General features: G+C 32.5%; 1 protein-coding gene across 1 annotated transcript in view; it reads left to right on the top strand.

Annotated features, from left to right (window-relative positions):
- LOC115874104 (BDNF/NT-3 growth factors receptor-like) overlaps positions 1–23,865 on the top strand; it is a 269,157-nt gene that overhangs the window by 239,195 nt on the left and 6,097 nt on the right. Inside the window, exons 8-9 of the mRNA XM_030889183.1 lie at positions 16,279–16,437; positions 23,241–23,444. Coding sequence (XP_030745043.1) covers positions 16,279–16,437; positions 23,241–23,444 — 363 coding nt within the window. The remainder of the gene's footprint in view (positions 1–16,278; positions 16,438–23,240; positions 23,445–23,865) is intronic.

Below are 23,865 nucleotides of genomic sequence, written 5' to 3' on the forward strand. Positions count from 1 at the left end.
AATATTTAGTATTAAAAACTTTGATACCCTTGGAGAAATGAAGCCTTAAAATTTTGACTGCAATTACACAAAATTGAAAATATTTCAAAAACGATAAGGTTTAAGTGTAATAAACCTTTATCAAATTTACCTTTATTTTAATCGTAGAAACTAAAAATGTAATAATATACAGGGTGTTCCATTTAAAAAAATACAACTTTGATATTTTTTATTTATTTGGGACACTCTGTATCTTGTGAAAATATTTTTAAATTGTAGCTCTAATAGTCCTTCAACGAACCCAAAAATTACAATTTGTAAAAATCTAATCGTTTAGCTACAATACTCCGTGTCGTATGTGGTGAACAACCCTGTATATGTTTCTTGTCGTCATCTGAAAAACGTCTTTGAGGCTTGACCGCATCACGTTATAATCATGAATCAATGAATGGTGCTTAGTCAGAATAGGGTTTTCATAAAAGGTTTTGGAAATTTCGGACAATGAAGCTCTGAAATCCGGACAAAATGAGGACTTAGTTGAAAAATAAATTATGAATTTATTTTGGTATGTAAAGTTTAACTAACGAGATAATACCCGAGTAGTAGTAGAATTAGTGGAAGGGAGGTTAATAATTACCGCGACCTTAAAGATCTATTTTGTCCCCCTTTCTTGAGTTATAACTCATCATACAGTCTATTATCTCAGGAGTGGACATTCATCACCATTTCATCCTCCGAGGAGGGGACATCTATCTTCTACGAGGCCACTCTTCCACTTGGCTTAACCACCTGGACCAAGAAGAGACAACCTCACCAAAAACTTAAATCCTACGATGGCGGGACCAGGTCAAAGGGATGCGTGGCTAGATAGAGGACTAGCCATTAGCCTCAACCTTGGGGCAACAGGAGGCTCTCCATTGTATTTACCCCTTACTTCTGCATGCGGGGCTCTGTAGAAGTGGACTGAATATCCCTAGCGACTCGTGGGATCACTATGAGATCTAGTATTAAAAACACCACCGGTGAAGTTGTGGGGAAGCCCCCTAGCGACACTGGGAACATTACAAATGAAAATTCCAAGGGGCCAAATCCAAAAGAAACTACAGGAGGGGCGGCTGACACTTGCTTGGGATAAGCTACCACCTTCTCCAGCAAGGGTCGGGAGCCTACCTCTAGACCCAATAAGCGACATAAGCTACCGTTTCGTCTACCCGACCTGGGTCAACCAGACGAGCTAGACGATTCTCTGAGAGTAGGTCTTAGCGGAGCAGAAGCACAGAGATACCTCCGACTGCTCCACGAAGGACTTGCTCCAGAGGTAGCAAAAGCGAAAACACTCCTCCGAAAAGGGGAGAGTAAAGAAACCTAGAAAAAAACTGACTCATCTCTATCAAAGGGCAAGAGAGGGAGCGAGAGCCTCTCACCTCAATCCGACAGGGAGAGAAAAAAGCCAGGACGGAAAGCCGTCCAACACCGGGAGGCAAGCAGGGACGTATCACCAGCTTTGCCGCTATTGCTGTACAAGTGAAAATGGCGGTGCTGCCAAAGGATTTCCCAGAGGTTGCTCTGACCATCGACCAGCAAACGTCTCTAGAAGAGGCTATACTGGACGAAGTAGTGGCAATCGGATCGCAACACAACGATCTACAAAATGTGGGTCAGCTGTATTTTGCGGGGATACACTTTCGGGTGGACATTATCCTCATAGATTGTGTATCTCAAGAAACGGCGAATTGGTTGGTGGAAATCATCCCTAAAGGGGCGGCCATAACGGTCTTTCTGCCGAGGTGCAAGGGGAAAGACTCCACCTACCTGCTGAGCCTTATCCAAGGTCAGAACTTCAATGTAAGGACATTGAGTTGGCGAGTCATCAACTCGAGGGAGGAGGGTCATGGTCAGGTCCTCACAATAGGAATTGACCTCAAATCCAAGGAGGCAATAGAGAAAGAGGGATATATCCTCTATTATAGATACGGGACAACACCGGTATCAGGTCTAAGGAGAGACCAAGTTAAAGAGGTGGGGAAAATGGAGACAGATCCACCAGCCTCCACCTCACGGGTTCCTCAGCCGGAGGCAAGCTCCTCGACTGCGAAGAGCGGCACGGAGGGCCAAACTCCAACCGTGTAAGGGTGTGTCCCCTCGGATGAAGAACTGTTGTCAGAGCAGGATGGGAAATACCCTGTCCCCTCTACAATAGGGGTATGATGAGTTATAGAGATTGTGTAATGACTCAAGGAAGTGGGGCACAATAGATCTTTAAGGTCGCTCTGATTAAACCCCCTGTACATTCTACATTCATTCTACAACAGGCCATGTCAGGACGTCTGAGGCAAATTGTGTGGACTAACTCCTTCCCCCCATGCAAACAGAGAGCAAAATTAAAATTTATAAGACCTGCATTAGACCAATAATGACGTATGGCATAGAAATACGAGAGGAAACAAATAAAACCAAAAGCATGTTAAGAGTCGCAGAAAAGAAGAACCTAAGATTCCCATAATGGGGAAGAATAGAAGGGACAGAATTAGGAACACAAATGTCAGACAACAATGTGGAATACAGGACGTAGTGAGATAGAGTAGGCAAAGAAAAAGACAACGGTTCGCACACGTAAAATGCATGGAAGAAAACAGGCTGCCACGCATAGCTCTTGAAACACAATATTTGTGTGGATTAATAATATTAAATATACCTTTAACAAAATATAACTCTATATTTATATTGCCTACTTATCTTAATCTGATCTTTGAGAACTTTATTTATATTTTGGCATACGCCTGGTATTATTTTTGAAATGCTTTGCTTGGAAACTTTCAATAAATAACCCAAACTGGTATGTGAGTCTCTAGTTGCAAAGAATCTTAATGTTATGGCCAATCTTTATTTAACACTTTCTTAAACCGGAATACACTTCCTAAAAGTTGTATTTTTCTTCTCTTTAAGTCTCAGTAAATTAAAATCAGTAGCGGACACGCGATACAAAATATTAAAAAACATTCTGTCTGTTTGTAAATCGCGTAGATGTTTATTTTCACTGCGCTGGGATCTACTTTTGAAATTATTAGACATCCAACACCGCCTTTTTTTCTCTTTATCTTCTTCGTTTTGCAATAATGATCGCACTAGCAGCCGCTATTAAAAATACTTACGGTTTGGTTTGGTTAGGTATCGGTTAATACTTCGGTATCATCCATGTTCGAACAGCACGAACGCAAGCATTACATTACAATGTGGACGCCGTTGCTTGCAAACTGGAAGATCTTGAGAAACACGACAAACCGGAGGCGGAAGCAACGCAAGCACAATCAAAAGAAAGAGCGCGAGCAGGATCACGAGCAATGTGGACGCAACTTTACATGATGCGCACGTAATCATAACCAAATAATAACAAAATAATAATATAATAACAAAATAATAATAATCCACGAGTGCACCGAAAGCAAAAACATTTTTTTTTTCGAATAATGTCGGAATACTAGATATTATGTGACATCGTACCGATTAAAATATTCAACAGTGAAATAACAAGTTAAGTTCTTTTTACGATTATATTTCCCGGATATTTTTTCAAATTTTGACCGGACCACTTCGGACACCCTAAAGATCCGTCGGACCTGTCCAGTAAAATCCGGGCGTGTGGAAACCTTAAGAGTCCATTTCACTAGTCCGAAAAAGTAGCAAAATAAGCGTTCGGCATTTAACGTTTTATGTCAAACTGGCTAGGTATTTTTACACAAACGAAGAAGAAAATTAAAGATAAAGGATTATACTAAATCCGTCGTGTGGCACATTTTTAGATAACTTGTTCATTTTTAAGATTTTGATGGTCAAACATCAACAAAATAAACCTTATGTTTGGACTAAATTTTCTCGAAAATAAAAATATAATTTAAAATTCTGTTACAGGAGGGATATAGATTGAAGTTTTGTGATTACAGTGATATATAATTTATATGGTTTTGTAACAAATTGCTCGCTATTTTATGGCAAATGCTGAAGCTCTGCAAGCCCTAATCTAAGGAATTTAAAAATTATATTTTTTCGCTGAAAGCACGTGCGTTTGGAATTATGGGTGTGGCTTAACACGACAGGATCGGGCTAAGGTTTAGGCAGATTTCTGAAATCTAATACATATAAAAAATTGTCTTGTCACAGTTTTAGATACCGTACTCCTCCATAACGGCTTAACCGATTTTGATGAAATTTTATATGTATATTCAGTAGGTCTGAGAATAGGTTTTATCTATTTTTATACCCTAAATGACAAGGGGGGGCCCACCCATTTTTTAAATTTTTGGACAAAATTTTTAATTTTTGTTTTTTTTACGATGTGGCATTAAAAAATACATACAACACTAAATTTTCACTTTCAAATAGGGTTTTTTTTTAATTTTTTGTTACGTACTTCTCCGTAACGGCTTGACCGATTTTGATGAAATTTTATATGTATATTCAGTAGGTCTGAAAATAGGTTGTTATCTATTTTTTATACCCTTAAGTGGCAAGGGGGGCCCACCCCAATTTTTTTTATTTTTTGGACAAAATATTTAATTTTAGTTTTTTACGATGTGGCATTAAAAAATACATTTAACACTAAATTTTCACTTTCAAATAGGTTTTTTTTAATTTTTTTGTTACGTACTACTCCGTAACGGCTTGACCGATTTTGATGAAATTTTATATGTATATTCAGTAGGTCTGAAATTATTTGTTATCTATTTTTTATACCCTTAAGTGACAAGGGGGGGCCCACCCCAATTTTTTTTATTTTTTGGATAAAATATTTAATTTTTGTTTTTTTACGATGTGGCATTAAAAAAATACATTTAACACTAAATTTTCACTTTCAAATAGGGTTTTTTTAAATTTTTGTTACGTACTTCTCCGTAACGGCTTAACCGATTTTGATGAAATTTTATATGTATATTCAGTAGGTCTGAAAATAGGTTGTTATCTATTTTTTATACCCTTAAGTGACAAGGGGGGGCCCACCCCAATTTTTTTTATTTTTTGGACAAAATATTTAATTTTAGTTTTTTTACGATGTGGCATTAAAAATACATTTAACACTAAATTTTCACATTCAAATAGGGGTTGTTTTTTTTTTAATTTTTTGTTACCATACTTCTCCCGAATATCCGGAACGGCTTGACCGATTTTGATGAAATTTCAAATGTATATTCAGTAGGTCTGAAAATAGGTTGTTATCTATTTTTTTATACCCTTAAGTGGCAAGGGGGGGCCCACCTAATTTTTTTTTATTTTTGGACAAAATATTTAATTTTAGTTTTTTACGATGTGGCATTTAAAAATACATTTAACACTAAATTTTCACTTTCAAATAGGTTTTTTTTAATTTTTTTGTTACGTACTACTCCGTAACGGCTTGACCGATTTTGATGAAATTTTATATGTATATTCAGTAGGTCTGAAATTATTTGTTATCTATTTTTTTATACCCTTAAGTGACAAGGGGGGGCCCACCCCAATTTTTTTTATTTTTTGGATAAAATATTTAATTTTTGTTTTTTTTTACGATGTGGCATTAAAAAATACATACAACACTAAATTTTCACTTTCAAATAGGGTTTTTTTTAATTTTTTGTTACGTACTTCTCCGTAACGGCTTGACCGATTTTGATGAAATTTTATATGTATATTCAGTAGGTCTGAAAATAGGTTGTTATATATTTTTTATACCCTTAAGTGATAAGGGGGGCCTACCCCAATTTTTTTTATTTTTTGGGTAAAATTTTTAATTTTTGTTTTTTTACGATGTGGCAATAAAAAATACATACAACACTAAATTTTTACTTTCAAATAGGGGTTGTTTTTTTGTTACCATACTTCTCCCGACTTCACCGTAACGGCTTGACCGATTTTGATGAAATTTTATATGTATATTCAGTAGGTCTGAAAATAGGTTGTTATCTATTTTTTTATACCCTTAAGTGACAAGGGGGGCCTACCCCAATTTTTTTTATTTTTTGGGTAAAATATTTAATTTTTGTTTTTTTACGATGTGGCATTAATAAATACTAACTATATATAACTAAATTTTCACGTTCAAATAGGGGTTGTTTTTTTTAAATCTTTTGTTACCATACTTCTCCCGACTTCTCCGTAACGGCTTGACCGATTTTGATGAAATTTAATATGTATATGCAGTAGGTCTGAGAATTGGTTGTTATCTATTTTTTATACCCTTAAGTGACAAGGGGGGCCCACCCCAATTTTTTTTATTTTTTTGGACAAAATTTTTAATTTTTGTTTTTTACGATGCGGCAATAAAAAATACATACAACACTAAATTTTTACTTTCAAATAGGGGTTGTTTTTTGTTACCATACTTCTCCCGACTTCACCGTAACGGCTTGACCGATTTTGATGAAATTTTATATGTATATTCAGTGGGTCTGAGAATAGGCTGTTATCTATTTTTTATACCCTTAAGTGACAAGGGGGGCCCACCCCAATTTTTTTATTTTTTTGGACAAAATTTTTAATTTTTGTTTTTTTACGATGTGGCATTAAAAAATACATACGACACTAAATTTTCACTTTCAAATAGGGGTTGTTTTTTAATTTTTTTGTTACCATACTTCTCCGTAACGGCTTGACCGATTTTGATTAAATTTTATATGTCTATTCAATAGGTCTGAGAATAGGTTGTTATCTACCATTTTTGAGATTTTGATGGTCAAACAAAGTTGTATTTATTATACTTAAAAAATATTGATTGAAATAAATTTAATAGTTAATTTAATTATAAGCGATACTTTCTTATAATTTAAAAATAAATTTTAATTTAAGTTCAGGGTTTAATATTTTTTTCTTCAAAATTAATCGGTACCCCACATCGTTCAACACGTCATTTAAAAATATAAGGTTTATAAGACATGTCTATATTGGAAAGAGTATTATAAGTTAAAATTCCGTTACAATACAGACATAAATTAAGGTTTTCTGATTACAGTTATATTTAATTTATTTTTTTAATAAATATTTTATGCTGAATTGTGAAGCTCTGCAATTTGTTGTCTGTGGTCATATCGTCAGTTTCGCGTAAATTATATGTTACTTGTTCTATTTAAGCAAACTGATGGCATATTTAGTTTTTTCGGTATTTTTTTACTTTATTCGATAGAAAATGACACTCTGAATAGAATGACATATCATATGTCAACTTTTGACATTTTCGCATATGGTTTATTTGAAATTATAAAGGAAATTATAACATGCGGTTCATAATGATAATTTGATTCGAAATACCAAGTGTGAGGTATCAAATTATTCGTAAAAAATGCTTTTCCCAAATATGCTAATTAGCCACCCTCGTTCTATTTGAAAAAATTGAGATATGATTAAAAATACGATTTGAGCATTTTCTAACTGGCCAGGACAAGGCACTAAAAACATTAGACGATCAAATCTATTTTTCCAAGGCTACTTGATTGAAATTTAAAATTCAATTTCGTTTTAAGCGAAAATTTCAAAAGTTGACATATGATATATGATATGTCATTATATTCAGAATGTCATTTTCTATCGAATAAAGTAAACAAATACCGGGGGTGCCATTTAAGAATCAAAAGTTGTAGTCATTTCCGGTGAAACAAGAAGTGACCAAAAACAATTGAATACGTCAATCAATCCTAATTTATGTCATATACTAACATACCAAATCTCGTTTTTTTATCTGAAAAAATAAGAAAGTTATAGGGGTGAGCCACTTTTGAGACGCACCCGGTGTAGAAATTAAAATAGACAAAAATTTCTTTGAAAGTCAAATGTTGCCAAAGCTGGAGAATTTTTATTTTAATTGTCTTTATCGGAAATGAATAAAAATTCTTTTTTTTGAAACCTTTGAGCACACTTTCCTGATTAAATAAACGAATTGGCAGATTAAAAAAGCTTTATGTTGGTAGTCATGGCAAATATTACCGATTGCATTGAGATTTTTCTTTAAAAATCGGATATTTTATCACTTTCGACTGTAATATTTTTTTTCTATTTGACATATGACATTTTAAATTTTGCTCTGAGTTTTTAAAAAAAAATTAAATTAAATCTGCGTTTTGTGTACGTAAAACTGCGATTTTCATTGCAATAAAATATGAAAACCACTAAATAGTAGGAATCAGCGACTTGTCTCATTATACTAATCAATTAATTTGAACAGGTAAAAGGATTACAGGGAGCCCCTTTTGTCATTAAACCACGCTAGATCGAAAACATTGTTGCCTAAGTATTGTCGCTTTTATTGAAATACATAATATACCGTATGATCGAAAAAAAAACGGCGTCCAGTTGACTGGGAAATGACGATCAACAATATTTCCCATGCATATATAAATTTACATATAATAAAACAATAATTAATAATAACCGTCTATCAAAGAATATAATCGAAATTATATTACCATAGAAACGCCCCTTGATTTTTAAGACTGAAAAAATTCAACAATATACAAACGGTATGGAAATTTGGAAAAGTATAAACGGGATTAACCATTTTAGAACAAGCAAAATTTTTTATGAAGAATACATTTTTCTCAAAATGTCAATAATAAAAAAGTTTTTCCACTTGTTTTTCCACAATCCGGGGACATTCTGTAGAATTATATAGAATTATTTATGTAATGGAATTATATTATTATTATTATTATTATTTTTATATTTACGGTAAATAAGAATAATTAAAATTATTCTGGTTTATGACAAATTATTCAGCTCTATTGGCAAAAAAAAATACTGGCTATGGAATTTTAGCGATCATATCAATTTTATTATCAATGAATTTATTAAAAAATCTTATTAAAATAGGTTACAACATAAGATACCTGTTTGTCTAGATGTTAATTTGTGATGTTTGCCCTTTTTTCCTATTTTATCACATATCAAAAATATTATAATATCAAAACCGTTCTATTTAACTAGTTTTCTTTTTGTTAATATAATATATTCATAATTGTTAATAAAATATATATACAATTATTAATTAATATATACCTACGGAACATCGCGTCCGCCGTGTCGCCATATAAAATCAAAGTCTCGGGCGGCGAGGCCCGAGTGGTCTCGCGCGCGGCCTATTCGTAAACTTAATTTAGGATAACAAGAAAAGTATTAGCATTAGAAAATTGTGCCAAGTTTCAAAAACTTTTTCAATATTTTTACTTTATTTCATACGCAGATACTATGTAAAAATTCCTTCAAATAAAAAAGTTTCTCGCTTACCGAAAATCATGATACAATAAAGTTAATGTTTGAAGTTTAATCCATTTTCCAAAAAAAATACACTCACTATGGAATTTTAATTACCTCAGCTATCACCGCCTATGTGTTCTCAATCGATTAAAAAAAAGAGTTTGTGAATAAGTTGATTAGTTTAGGAGTTATCGCGTAGGAAAGATAAAAAAACATGGTTATACATTTTTGACATTTTGCTAGTTAAAAAATTTCTGACACCCCCAAAAAGGTCGTAATTAGTTATTTCACATGCACAAAGGCCTAACTGATAATCCTGTATAGATATCAGTAGTTATACCTCCAAAAAATTTTTGACACACTTTGATATCGTTTTTACTCCACTGAAATAAATATGGGAAATATTCAGATGTGATTTACACTGAATGCGTCCGACCAAAAATCAGGCGGTGGGGGATCGTGAACGGACCGCCTTCCACAGCACACCCGCTCTACCCGACCCCTGAGACCGACCCGAGCGGTGTAGCGCAAATGGACTCTTAAGTCAGAGATTTATAGTCTTATACACGTAGAAGTATCATGCTTTGGTTATTGTTATAGCTAAACGTAAATATTTATTTTCCGAAGGATTACGGTTAAAGGTTGATTATCACTATACCTTCCTTATCAGCTCCCTTCCGTTTACATAAAATATTCTTCTTCTTCTTCCTCCTTCAGAGTCAGTCTTCTACCGGTTAGACTGACAAGTTGTCGCTCCACCGTTTTCTTGGACGTCCTAAGCTTCTGCGACCTAGCGGTGATTTGTCGCGTGCAACTCTGACTATCTTTCTGTTGTCCATTCTGCTGATATGCTCGTTCCATTTTTCATTTCCGCTGAGTACCCACTCATTTATATTTTCCACCTTCCATGCTCCTCTTATATGCTTTCATTTCTCTCCCTGTCCTGAACCGTCTTTCCAGCTATTCTGCGTAGTACTCTCATTTCGGTTGTCTCTATTACTTGTTTAGTTTTCGCTGTATCAGGTCGAGTTTCTGCAGTGTATGTCATTATTGGTCGTATCGTTGACTTGTAAATTCTCGCTTTAGTTTCCACCTCAATGTGTTTATTTCGCCATATTGTGTCATTCAGGCATCCTGCCATTCTGGTTGCCTTCGTTGTCCGTTCTCGCACCTCCGCTTCTACATCACCATATCCTAGGGTTCCCAACCGTCCCGGTTTGACCGGGATTAACCAGGAATCAGAAAGTTTGTCCCGGCGAAAATTTTGCCTTGGCCGGGTCCAAAAAAATCACATTTACATATAATATATTTGAATTTCTAATATTTAATGTTCTTTTCAATTATTTAAAAACTTAAAAATAATTGTCCCGGAATCGCCGATGCTCAAGTTGGGAACCCTACCATATCCTGAGATTTCCATGCCTACTTAAACTTCATCTCTTGCTGGATAACATTGCCCTCGACCAGTTTGCATCTTAGTGGTACTTTTGATGTCGTCATGCATTTAGTTTTCTGGGTCAATATTATCATATTAAGTGATTTGGCAATGCAGTTAAATCGATGTAATAAGCGCTGTAGATCGTCCTCATTTTCAGCTACCAATATGGCGGCGGCGTCGTCGGCATAGCACAGAATTCTAATTTCCTGGTCGCCCATACTGTACCCCTTCAGTAAACGTACATTTCCTATTATTTCGTCCATAATGATGTTGAAAATAAGAGGGCTCAGGGAGTCACCTTGTCGGATACCACGGCCTACATTTATTGGTTTGGTCAGGACCCCGTTAATTTTGGCTTGAATTTGGTTCGCTTCATATATGTTTTGTATGGTTTTAACGAGGTTGTGTGGGATTTGCCTGTTGTAAAGAAGGTGTACAACGTCTCTTAGCTGTACACGGTCGAACGCTTTTGTATTTTGTAAATGTATAGGACAGTTCCGTTTCCCTTCGGTTCCATATCCTTTCCTTCCATATATTGTTTTTTGGCGGACGGACTGAAGCGAATCGGAAACAGTGTTGTCATGTTCTTACATTTGTACCAGCTCTGTTATAATTCTGCTGATATTTATTTATTCTTTCACCTCTTAATTAAATCTATTATCTTATTCAAAAGATACAAATTTTTAAAATCAAACTTTCGCAATGATATAAATTGTACAATAAAAAGTATGGAACTTATACGGAACGGAAGCCTACGTATAGCGTCAATACAATAAAAATACAGGACGAATATGGAATAGATATGGAATGGAAACGGAAGGTATAGTGAGAATCAACCTTAATACTTTCCGAAAAACAGTCGAGATCCATTCTTAGTGGGACTTGTGGTACCTATATATTCTAAAAAACTCGTATTATAAATATGGAAATAACTTTCGAACTTCTTTGGTGAAATTAATTTGAAAGACAGCTGCATTCTCTAATGCAAATATAATTAGGGAAACTTCATCAGCTATGACATTTTTTCGTAATTAAAATTTATCTCCAAAGCTTCAATTAAAGACCTAAAAAGCGCTGTTTAGTTCGGAATAATTTTGCGGCGAGTATTCCTTAAAACTTATCGTCCATCAGTAACTACTAGAGTTTAATAACTAAAGTATATACAGCTCGAATTTGTCGAACCGAGAAAGTTGATAAAAGCTTAGTTTCGTCTTTATGTTATGAAATAGTATGCCAGGAAAACCCTTAGATAGTAAGTTGATTCGAACATTTTGTATTCTTTTGAATAATTATCATTTGGATGGCTTTTAAGTTTCACGGAAAATGTATATTAGGTATTATGTATAGAATAGGTGACAATAGTAATAATATTAACTTGTAAAAGAGTAAATTAGTTTTTGGGGGGGTTAGTAATATTAATTTGGAGATTTTGGATCGTTCAACTATGCAATAATAAGAGGCAAAGTACGAGTTTGGTTCGTTCGTTTCTTATACTTCTGTGTATTTAAATAAAAATATACGGTTCATACCAAATAAATTTTTAGTCACGTGATTAAGTTTGACCGGCAGAGTGTTGCCCACTTTTATATATTTTCTGTTAATGAAAATATTTTAGGAAGCAAAAAAAAATTATTATAAATATACAGGATGGCGCACCTCATTCGCCTCGGTTGATTATAGGAAAACGGAAAGATGTAGAAACAAAATATTTATGGGTATATGTGGAGAGGCAATGTACACAATTGAAAACTATTTTGAAACATACAGGGTGTCTCAGAACTATGATCCATACCAAAGTTATATTTTTTCTTATGGAACACCCGGTATTTTATTTCATGTTTGGATTCTTGGGCATTTATTATAAGGGTTAAATATGTTTAAAATCTTTGGTTTTTGAGATATTTAAAGATATTTAAATATGCACGCTACAAAAGAATTGAATATTAACACCCTGTACATTACTTTTCAAAATTAATTCTTGTGCTGAGTTTAAAGGTAAAGAAATAAACTTTACTGAAAAATGTCATTGCTTCCTTAAATTTATACAGGGGTACCAAAAATTGGTGATCTATTTTAAGGATTTATTTTACATAAAAACTTTGTTATTTCAAACGCAAGACCCTGTATTTTTTTAAATCAATCGAAGCAGATTCAAATGCTCTTTCAAACTATATTAGGGTTTCCTATACCTATCTATCTCAGATTTTGAATAAAAAGCAATTTTTAAACAAAATGGCAATAAAGATGGCTGGTATCGCCATGGCAATTTTCTAGTGACAGTTAGTAACTATTTTCAAAATCGAAATTAGTTTATAGACTTTATTTAAATGTATACCAGTTTACTTTTATTTAATTTACCTACAATAGTTTAATAAGTAATATTTATTAATATGTATTTATTTTCTACCAAGGAAAACGAAGAAATATTTCTTTGTTTTATTTTACGATAACTTGTAGATATATGGATTTTCTATAAAAGAGCCAATTACGACAAATTCAATTTCTTCCTTTCTTTTCAACGACAGGTTTCTGCCTAATAGATTTTTGTTATAAACTACACTACCAACTCTGCGAAATAGGAAATAGGATAAGTTGTTTTTCAAAGGAACACTTATCAGGGAGATTCCTATTTGGATATCTTTGAGCATAAGCTCTTGAGGCCAAAAAATAATTTTCCTCACAAAATAAAATCACTAGTAACATATCCATCCGTTCCGCCAGCAGATATGGCTTTATTTTTCTTTATAAAAAATTGTATTTTAAAATTCAATATAGAATGCCATGACTATGTTAAAAACACTAATTCTTAATCAAGGAGCCTTGGAAAAATAAATTTGATCGTCTAATGATTTTAGTGTCTCGTCCTGGCCAGTTACGAAATTCTTAAATCGTATTTTAATCATATCTCAATTTTTTCAAATGGAACGAGGGTGGCTCATTAGCATATTTGGAAAAAGCATTTTTTACGAATTATTTGATACCACACACTTGGTATTTCAAATCAAATTTTCGTCACGAACCGCAAGTTATAATTTCAAATAAATCATATGCGAAAATGTCAAAAGTTGACATATATGTCATTCTATTCAGAGTTTTATTTTCTATTGAATAAAGTAAAAAAATACCGAGGGTGCCATTTGAAAATCAAAAGTTGTAGTCATTTCCGGTGAAACAGGAAGTGACCGAAAACAATTGAATACGCCAATCAATCCCAATTTATGTCATATACTAACATACCAAATCTCGTTTTTTAATTAAAAAAAATAAAAAAGTTATAGGGGCCACTTTTGAGACGCACCCAGTATTTGAAAGCTTTGAAAAGTGAAAAAAATCAATTTTCAATCAAAAATTATTCAGTTTTAGTCTTGATCGATTAAAAATTTTCACTAGTAATACCACTAGAGGTCAATTTATTTCCGGAAATTTTTTCGAACTCATGAATATTTTGAAATATTTTTTCTAAAAATATTCATGAGCGAGAAAAAATGTCCGGATTTAATTTGACCTCGTGTGGTATTCGGTAAGAAAATTCCACACCAAATTGTGTTTGAAAATCAAATAATTAAAATGTATTTTTCGATTTTTGGTCGAATTGATTATTTAGTTACTATGACAACTAAGTGACACCCAAACCAACCCAAACCCATTGCCTGAAAACTTATATGGTGAAATTTTGATAAAATAATTTAGTACACACTAAAAACACAGTATGTCACTAGTGGTAGGAAAAATAATTTTTAGAGGTTACTAGTTTATTTGGTTGCCTGTGATATGCACATACAGGGTGTTTCCTAATTAATCTAAAAAATAAAAAAATCGTTAGAAAACGAATTAAGGCGGGCTCTTAATAAGTATAGTTATTTTTTTCTCGGCAACCGTTTGATGAACAAGAAAAACTCAAAAGATCAATTTTGTTGAAAAAGGATGGCCAGTCAAGAAAAAAATATATTTTCTTTAAAAAAGCAGTGGTGTACCATTTATGTTAAGCAAAAAAATTGTAGATTTACACCCTGTAGATCAGAAAGGAAGTACTTTAGACCCAATGGTTATATAAAAATTGTTTTAAGAACACATGAGGAATCACACCATAATTTTTTTACACTATTTCGAAAACACCTTGTATATTGTCAACTTGACAATGACTGCTGATAAATCAAAAAATACCTTTTCTGTGAAAAAAAGCCCGATTTTCGCAGGAAAAATTTTGGTTTTTATTGAATTTGGGCCTGCGTCTGCAAATACTGGTTTGTTTTTTAATTTTCTATCTATCTAAATTTTAAATATCATAGTTAGAAATAGCTTTATTATTTATTAACTGTAAAAATGGTGTTTTCTTGTTGTGTTGCATCTTGCAAAGAAACTAACAAAACTGCAAAAATGTACGTGTTTCCAAAATACGATAAAGTATGTATCTTAGATAAAAGAAAATATATGGTATGTATTCGTTATTTGATTTTTTTTTCGTTCGCTTTAAAATCTATATATCTCGGTCTATTCATTAGACAGCCAGTCGACTTACGATCATTTACATGAAACTCTGTAAAATAAATAAAAAAATAAATTGTAAAATATATATATTCTTATGTTTTATTAAAGTTATTCTGATATACTAATATATCAGTGTAACTTTAAAAATAAATCCTTCGAATTCAAATATAAACATAAAAAACATTTACAGCAGAAAAGGCGAAGGCGCTGGGTTAAACGTAGTCTCCACTAAAAACACGGAGGGGCGCTTTGACCCAAAATTTTACTATTAAGTTTCTCTTAATAGTAGATTATTTTCTTTTATCTATGCCCAAACCTAAAAACTATTTCAGTTTTGAAGCTGTCAAGCGGCACGGCTTAAAAAAATATTTCGTTTCGGTCGTTTCGGTCATGACAGCAAAGAAAATATTTGCCAGGAGATTAAGCAGTTGACACCCGCAAATACTAGGAAATCGAAGTCAAGCGTATGGAAGCAGTTTAGAAACTTTCATCTCACCTTTGTAATTGAAATGTATCAAAATTATCATGTAAACAAATAAAAACCAGACTCTCAAAAAGATGTTCTGTCATTATAAACGTCAAAAAATTTCCAGTATAATTCACTGTTGGGTACCCACAAGGAAAAAATTTTCACTAAAATTTATCCGTTGCCATGGTGATTTGTCAAAAAAACACGTTTTGATTGGTTAAAAATTACAGGTTTAGAATTTTCATATTTAGGAAAAAGAGACTAGATTACTCTCAGATAGATTTTTTAGTAAATTTTATGCTCTACAAGAATCCGCGATGTAAAATTTTTTATCGTCAACAGTTTCAAAGTTATGGTATGTTTAATGGAAAAATATTTTTTTAAGTGTTATTTAAATGGAAAACTTTGAATGTTCACCGACCCCTTTTTAATTTTTTCTCGGTTATTAGGTTTATCTTTACCAAATACGTTTAATTAAAATACGTTTATTTAAACGTATTTGATTTTAACCCATAAATTCCATAGGTTAGTTTTTTTGACTCACCCTAGTACCCAGGCTACCCTATAGGTACCTATTTATACAGTCTACCCTATACCTATTATGTATTTTTATTTCATATATAATGGTAATATTTATGGGAATGTAGATTTATATTTTAGATCAATTTAAATAATATATGATTTATTCCAGATTGGTGGATCCAGACTCTTGCCAGTTAGGTGGATGTCACCCGAAAGTGTTGTGTATGGCAGGTTTACCCTTGAATCGGACATATGGTCATTCGGCATTGTGTTATGGGAGATATACAGCTATGCTAAGCAACCATATTATGGACACACCAACGAAGAGGTATGTTAATATACAGGGTGGTCCGAACTGTATTCCGGAAACTTCGGCAACATATTCTGCAAATGAAAATAAGTAAAAAAGTTCATATAAATGTACATATGTCTTAACATACTTAATTTCGGAGATACGGGGTGTAGGAGTTTCATTTTAATCTCGATTTTTTCCAAATAATTTATGAAGTAACGTCAATATTTGGATGAAAATTGGGTCTGGGAGTTTATTGACATGAGAAATTTGATTTTGAACTCAATATGACTCCTACTCGTAGAGGGCGCCACCTACATATTTTTTCACTGGTTTGAAAAGTAATAACTTTTCGTTCGTACCTGTATAAAGTTATCGAGTAAAACAATATACATTTACGTTTTTTTACGTAAAAAAGTTGTCTTGGTAAAAATCGCTACGAGTAATGGTTCTCGAGATTTTTGGAATCGAAATTATCAATACCTGTCATCATTGACATGAATTAAACATGTTGACTAAATAGCTGTTAGACTGAAATCATAAATTTGAAATGGTTTTGTGCCAACAGTTCAACAACTGTTCATTTTTTCGAAGAAAAAATTATGATTAATTTAAAAAAATAAAAAGTTCCCAAATTTATCTTATTTTAGTTAATAACTATCTACTCAACATGTTTATTTTATGTCAATGATATGTATTGACTATTTCCGTTCCAAATATCGTGAGAACGGTTGCTCTTAGCGATTTTTACCAAAAGACATTTTTTACGTAAAAAATCACGAGAATTTATATTCTTTCATTCATTAGTAATATACAGGTACGGACAAAAAGTTAGTAATGTTCAAAACAGTTAAAACATGTAGGTGGCGCCCCCTACATTGAGTCATATTGGCATCAAAATCAAATTTCTCATGTCAAAAAACATCCGAACACTAATTTTCATCCAAATATTGACGTTACTTCAGAAATTATTTGAAAAAAATCTAAATGAAAATGAAACTTCTACACCCTCTATCTCCGAAACTAAACATTTTAGGATATACACTAATTTATTCCCTTCTAATTTATTTTTATCTGCAGAATATGCTGCCGAAGTTTCCGGAATACAGTTCAGACCACCCTGTATTACTTCGACAAATATTTAAATAATATATGTGTGTTATTAACCTATTTAAATATTAGAATTATTAGTTTCATTATGTTTCACTAAAAACTTCAATTTTCCAAAAGAATAACAAAATACATACCCTATCGGCAAGCGAAATCTTGGGTCCGTGTTAACATGTCTAGAAGTGAATCGCTATGGCGATCTAGTAAGTCAGAGAGAAAAATGCAAAGTATTTATTACATAATCATTTAATCAGACTCCAGATTTCATATGCGCATTGGAAAATATTTGCTCTTCTTTCTTTATTCAGTACATCTTATTGTATTGAACTCATTGGCCGTAATCTTCGTATACAGGAAAATTGCGGCACCCAAGACCAGAAATGCTCTCAGTAATTATAACTAGTGATGAGAAAACCCGATTAATTTCAATAGTCGAGTACTTGAGTTTAAAGCGATTACAATAACCGAGTGATCGCTCGAGCGAAATATCACTCACCCGTCGCTTGTCGTAAGTAGGTACTCGTTAACGCCAAGCGCCAAGCAGTCAGTTGCGTGCGCAGGGCACATATTCTTTTGGTGATGAATGGCAAGTAGCAAGCGGCGAGCGATTCGCTTGATTTACTTTATTTCAAAGCATTGTCGATGTAGGTCGTAAAATCGGATTTCAATTTATTTCATTCTAGGATCGCTTGCTTTCGTCGCTTGGTACTCGTCACTTGCATCGCTCGTTTATAATCGAGCGATGTCGGTTATTTCAATAATCGAGTACTCGAGCGAAATTTCGCTCGAGTGATCCCATCACTAATTATAACCTAACCAAACCAAACCCAAACAAAGCAGAATCGGCCCTATGTTGAGATAAGAAATAAATCTTTTTTTTACGTGAGGAATCTTCCCACGAGAGATGGCATATGTTTTTTTAGAACACCCTGTATACTATATTTTTTCTTTTATTTGCGGTTGGATGGGTTTGTTCCCTTGTGCCCTTTAGCACCAGCCGCCACTGGTTAGAAGTATGTTGTTTAATTCTCGTTCATTTCCTATAAAGCAAATTAATATGTCATCCACATACCTAAATCAAATGTATGTTTTTTGAAAACGATATATCGAGAAATCTAATTTCAAAGTTTGACATAAACATTTCTGTTAATACTGGACTGATATAATTGAGGAACTAACTCTATGTAAAGCCGTCTTCTTGTTTTGATTTGTGAAACTCTTGATATACTGACAGATAATTTTCATCTATGCATTAGTTGGAAGAATTAAAACGTTTCTTTTTTAAGACATGGTAAACAATATTTTCGATTACTTAGTGTATTTTTCAATTATAGTATTTAAATAGTCTTTGTGATTAGTACGTCTGTTTTATGTTTTATACAGAGTGAGTTTCCTACGATGTTTTCTATTGGTATCTAGAGAGTCGATTATTGGTATCTAGAGAGTCTGGAGATAGAGAGTCGGTTAAATGGAAAAAGAATTGTAGTTTTGTGGTGTCAAAAATATGCGCTTTTCAGATTTTTGAAAACGTCCATGGCTTCAAAAAAAAATTTTGGCTATTTTAAAAATTGTCCCTAATTCCATTATAATCTATTTTAGACAAAAAGTTTTCTGAAAAAAAAGTTGTAGATAATCACGTCCCTAATGAATTTGTGTTCTCCGATTCTTTCTAAAGCCTGTCATTTTTGACATATGACACAAACATATGTTTTTTTTTAAATAGAAACCATAGTTGGCCATGACTTCATTAAAAGCGTCATTTTTTAAGATTTTCAGCGATATAAGCTAAAATATGTTTTTTTTGGAGTATGTCATAATGAAAGCCATGTTCATGTTGATGAAAGCCAACTCTATTGATGCGCGAGTATCTAAATTTGACTTTTCTAACATGTCTTAAAAACCGTTCTTTAAAAATTATAAGTAACGTTCACCGGTCAACGTATCCTCGAAAATGTATGGCCAAGAAAAGTTGAAACAATAATCCTACACACTTTTTTTTATTTGTAAAATTCATATTTACAATTTTTGTTTATTTTAATAGGTATACAAACTTTGGATGTGACAATTTCGCATATCTGAGAGCAACGACGCGTCGTTGCTCTCAGATATGCGTCGCGACGATTGAACTTGTTTCTATGGCTATAAGTGAAATTGTTTAAAAATTATAAGAATTGGCTATAACTTGGTAATTTTGCAAAAAAGACATATTATGGCTTATATCGCTGAAAAGCTTCAAACATGGCGCTTTTTATGAAGTCATGACCAACTATGGTTTACATTTAAAAAAAAACATATGTTTGTGTCATATGTCAAAAATCACAGGTTTTAGAAAAAAAAACGGAGAACACAATCTCATTAAGCATGTGATTATCTACAACTTTTATCTGAAAACTTTTTGTCTAAAATATATTATAATTGAATTAGGAACAATTTTTAAAATAACCGGTTTTTTTCGAAATATCTAGTAAGCCATGATATTTTTCAAAAATCTGAAAGGCCCATATTTATGACCCCACAAAACTGCAATTCTTTCCCCATTTAACCGACTCTCTATCTTCAGTAGTTTCCGAGATACCCATAGAGAACATCGTAGAAAACTCACCCTGTATACAGTATGTCCCTAGATCGTCTTTACAAGAGGAAAACGTATTCATTATCAACCTTTCGAGAGAAATGCATTCTTTGTATAATTTTTGCTTGTTCTATAATAAAAAAGTAGAAAAAAGACTCAAAGTCTCGGTCTCAACGTTTATACAATGTTAAACTGTTACACGTGTTTCGCTCATATACGAGCATCATCAGACCTAACAAGAAAGAACCTAAATAAATAACAAATAATAAAAAGGTCATCATAACTTACAAATACAATTAAAATTAATCCAAATACACGTTCACATTTTACAATTAAAACAACACTGAGGCGAGGCTGAAATGACCGGCAAATATTTGTTCTATAATGGCTAATCCCGTTAATACTTTTCCAAATTTCCATACCGTTTTAGAGAAAATTTCATAAAACATGTAAATATGGTTGATTTTTTTTGTAATATAGTTTCGATTTCATTCATTGATAGAATTTGAATTAACGTCATATTTTTACTGTTTTAAAATGTTACAGAAGCACAACATTTATTTAGTTCAATGCTTCGGAAAGGCGTGATAATAATTATATTATCTATACTAATATAAAATCCTTAAGTGTGACTGATATACTGATTAATCACGATCCTGCTCAAACCACTCAACGTAAGAAGCTCAATTTTGGCATACAGGTTGATTCTAGGGTGTAGAGGTTCGATAAGAAGGGATTTTTCGAAATTCCAGTTCCAAGGGGGTGAAACCACCCCTAAAATATTACTATATGTTTTATTTAAAAAACGGTCAAGTTTCCGAAAAAACGCTTAAACACGTATATTTTATTTTGTTTTTTACATATTTTAAGATTTTTTAAAAATGTATACAGGGTGTTTCAAAATATCTGGTCATTGATTAATCACGATCCTGCTTAAAGCGCTTCACGTAAAAAGCTGATTTTTGGAAAACGGATTGACTTTAGGGTGTAGAGGTCGATAAGAACGGATTTATCGGAACTCGAATTCTAAGGGGGTGAAACCACCCCTCAAATATTAGAATATTGTTTATTTAAAAACCGATGAGTTTTTCGGAAAAACTCTTAAATGCGAATATTTTATCTTGTTGTTTTACATATTTTAAGATTTTTTAAAAATTTATACAGGGTGTTTCATAAAATATGACCATTGAGTAATCACCCTTATTCTGCTTAAACTGCTTGACGTTTAAAGCTGATTTTTGGCAAACGGATTGACTGTGGGGTGTAGAGGTTCGATAAGGAGTGGTTTCTCGAATCTCAAATTCCGAGAGGGTGAAAACGCCCCTCAAATATTACAATATTTGTTATTTAAAAAACGGTTATTCTTTCGGGAAAACGCTTGGTGTTCATACATCATACATGGTGTTCCAATAAGTTGGGTAATTGATTAACCACGATTCTGCTTAAACTGCTTGACGTAAAAAGCCTATTTTTGGCAAACGGATTTTTCGAAAGTCAAATTCCAGCGAGATGAAACTACCCCTCAAATATTACCAAATATCGCCATATTGTTTTTTATCGTGCTGACATAAATGTGAGGAAATTTTATCCAGTTTGTATGTTAAGGGAAATTCTTGCTTTGCTTTATCATCACCATTACTAATGATTAATTTGACGCGAACGAAGTCGCGGGTTTCCACGCTAGTATATTATATATCGGAAAGTGAAATACTTTAACAACCGGCAAAAAAATATGACGATAATCAATTAAAAAATGAAATCGAAATTAAATTACCATAGAAACGCGTTTTGATTTAACTTAGAAATATTTCAACCAGATTTTTATCTTTTTTTTTTAATTTTCCCTAAAACGGTATCTAAATTTGGAAAAGTATAAACGGAAATAACCATTTTAGAACAAGCCAAAATTTTAATAAAGATTGCATTTCTTCAAAATGTTAAGAAAAAAAAAGTTTTTCCTCTTTCAAAGACCATCGGGGGACATACCGTAGACAGATTATTTGTAATTTTACTCTATAATATAAATAAAAATATCACAATTTATATACCGAAAAGAACAACAAACCTACAAAACTGTAAATTTGTTAAAAAAAATGTTAAATAAAAACCGACTGAAAAGAGGTGTTTTAAAATGGTTTTCATGGCATTTCTTCATTTTTTTATATGTGAATATACAGTATGTCCCCGGATTGTCTTTACAAGAGGAAAAAAATTATTACTGACATTTTGAGAAAAATGTATTCTTCATACAAATTTTTGCTTGTTCTAAAATGGTTAATCCCGTTTATACTTTTCCAAATTTCCATGCCGTTTTAAAGAAGACTAAGAAGAACATGAAAATATAGTATATTTTCTAAACCCGTAAAAATTAAAAAGCGTTTCTATAGTAATCTTAATTCACTTTAGAATAGAATAGAATAATTTATTGATGTCAATACCATACAAATAGTGGCGTACATAAGTCAAAATATAAAATAAAATGAAATAAAATACATATAGGTATAAAACACAATTAACTTAAAATTAAATTAATTAAATTAACTTTCTTTCATTGATAGATTGTTATTCATCTAATTTTAATTAACATAACACTTTTTGCTGATTTAAAATGTTAAAGAAATACAACATTTATTTAGTTCAATGCTACGATAAGGGTGATGATAATTATCGGAAAATATGATACTTTAAGAACAGCAAAGAATATGACTTTAATCAAAATTAATAATAACCATCTATCAAAGAATGAAATCGAAATGATATAACCACAGCCACAGCCTTTTGATTTTTAGTACTTAAAATTAATAACTAGGAAAAAATTCAACCATATTTTCATGTTTTTCTTAATTTTCTCTAAAACGGTATGGAAATTTGGAAAAAGTATTAACGGGATTAACTATTTTAGAACAAGCAAATTTTTTTATAAAGAATGCATTTTTCTCAAAATGTCAATAATAAAAAAGTGTTTCGACTTGTAAAGACAATCCGGGGACTTTTCTTAGTTTTTTGTTCAATGCGTTTTTAACGGACAAGTTTTTTAACGTTTGAGTTTATTGGCGTAAATTTGTTAAAAATTATTAAAAATGGGTCCTCTGCGTACATGCCCCTGCTCAAGATTGTTCACGTTTTTATACTGAATGTATGTTTTGCATTGTTTCAGGTAGTTAAATTAATCCTAGAGGGGATAATGTTAATACCCCCAGAAAGGTGTCCCCTACTTATTTGCGAACTGATGAAAAACTGCTGGAAAACTGAGCCTAAACACAGAATTTCCTTTCCTCTTATTAGAAGTATCCTCGAAGACGCCTATTTCAATAGCAAGGGGAAGCAAGGGGATGATAGGGAATACAGTTTACTTGATAAAGTAAGCATTACGTAGTAGAGTCAAAAATTCCTTTATTTACCCAATACCTCCTAGAAAAGGAGTAATGATCAATATGACACATTTTAAGATATTTTGTAGTTTTTGTTTTATATACAAAGTGGTTCGAACTGTATTCCGGAAACTTCGGTAGCATATTCTACAAATAAAAAATAGGTAAAAAACTTCGTATAAATGCATTTCCTAAAATGCTTAGTTTCCAAGCTACAGGGTGAAGAAATTTCATATTTATTTCGATGTTTTTCAAATAATTTCTGAAGTAACATCAATATTTAGATGAAAATTCGTGTATGGGAGTTTTTTGACATGAAAAATTTGATTTTGATGTCAATATGACTTCTATTTGTAGGGGACGCCACCTACATATATTATAACTGTTTTGAAGAGTAATAACTTTTCGTCC

The sequence above is a fragment of the Sitophilus oryzae genome, unplaced genomic scaffold (genome assembly GCF_002938485.1).
Source record: "Sitophilus oryzae breed Bouriz unplaced genomic scaffold, Soryzae_2.0 scaffold_1009_pilon_pilon, whole genome shotgun sequence".
In the NCBI taxonomy this organism is placed as follows: domain Eukaryota; kingdom Metazoa; phylum Arthropoda; class Insecta; order Coleoptera; family Curculionidae; genus Sitophilus; species Sitophilus oryzae.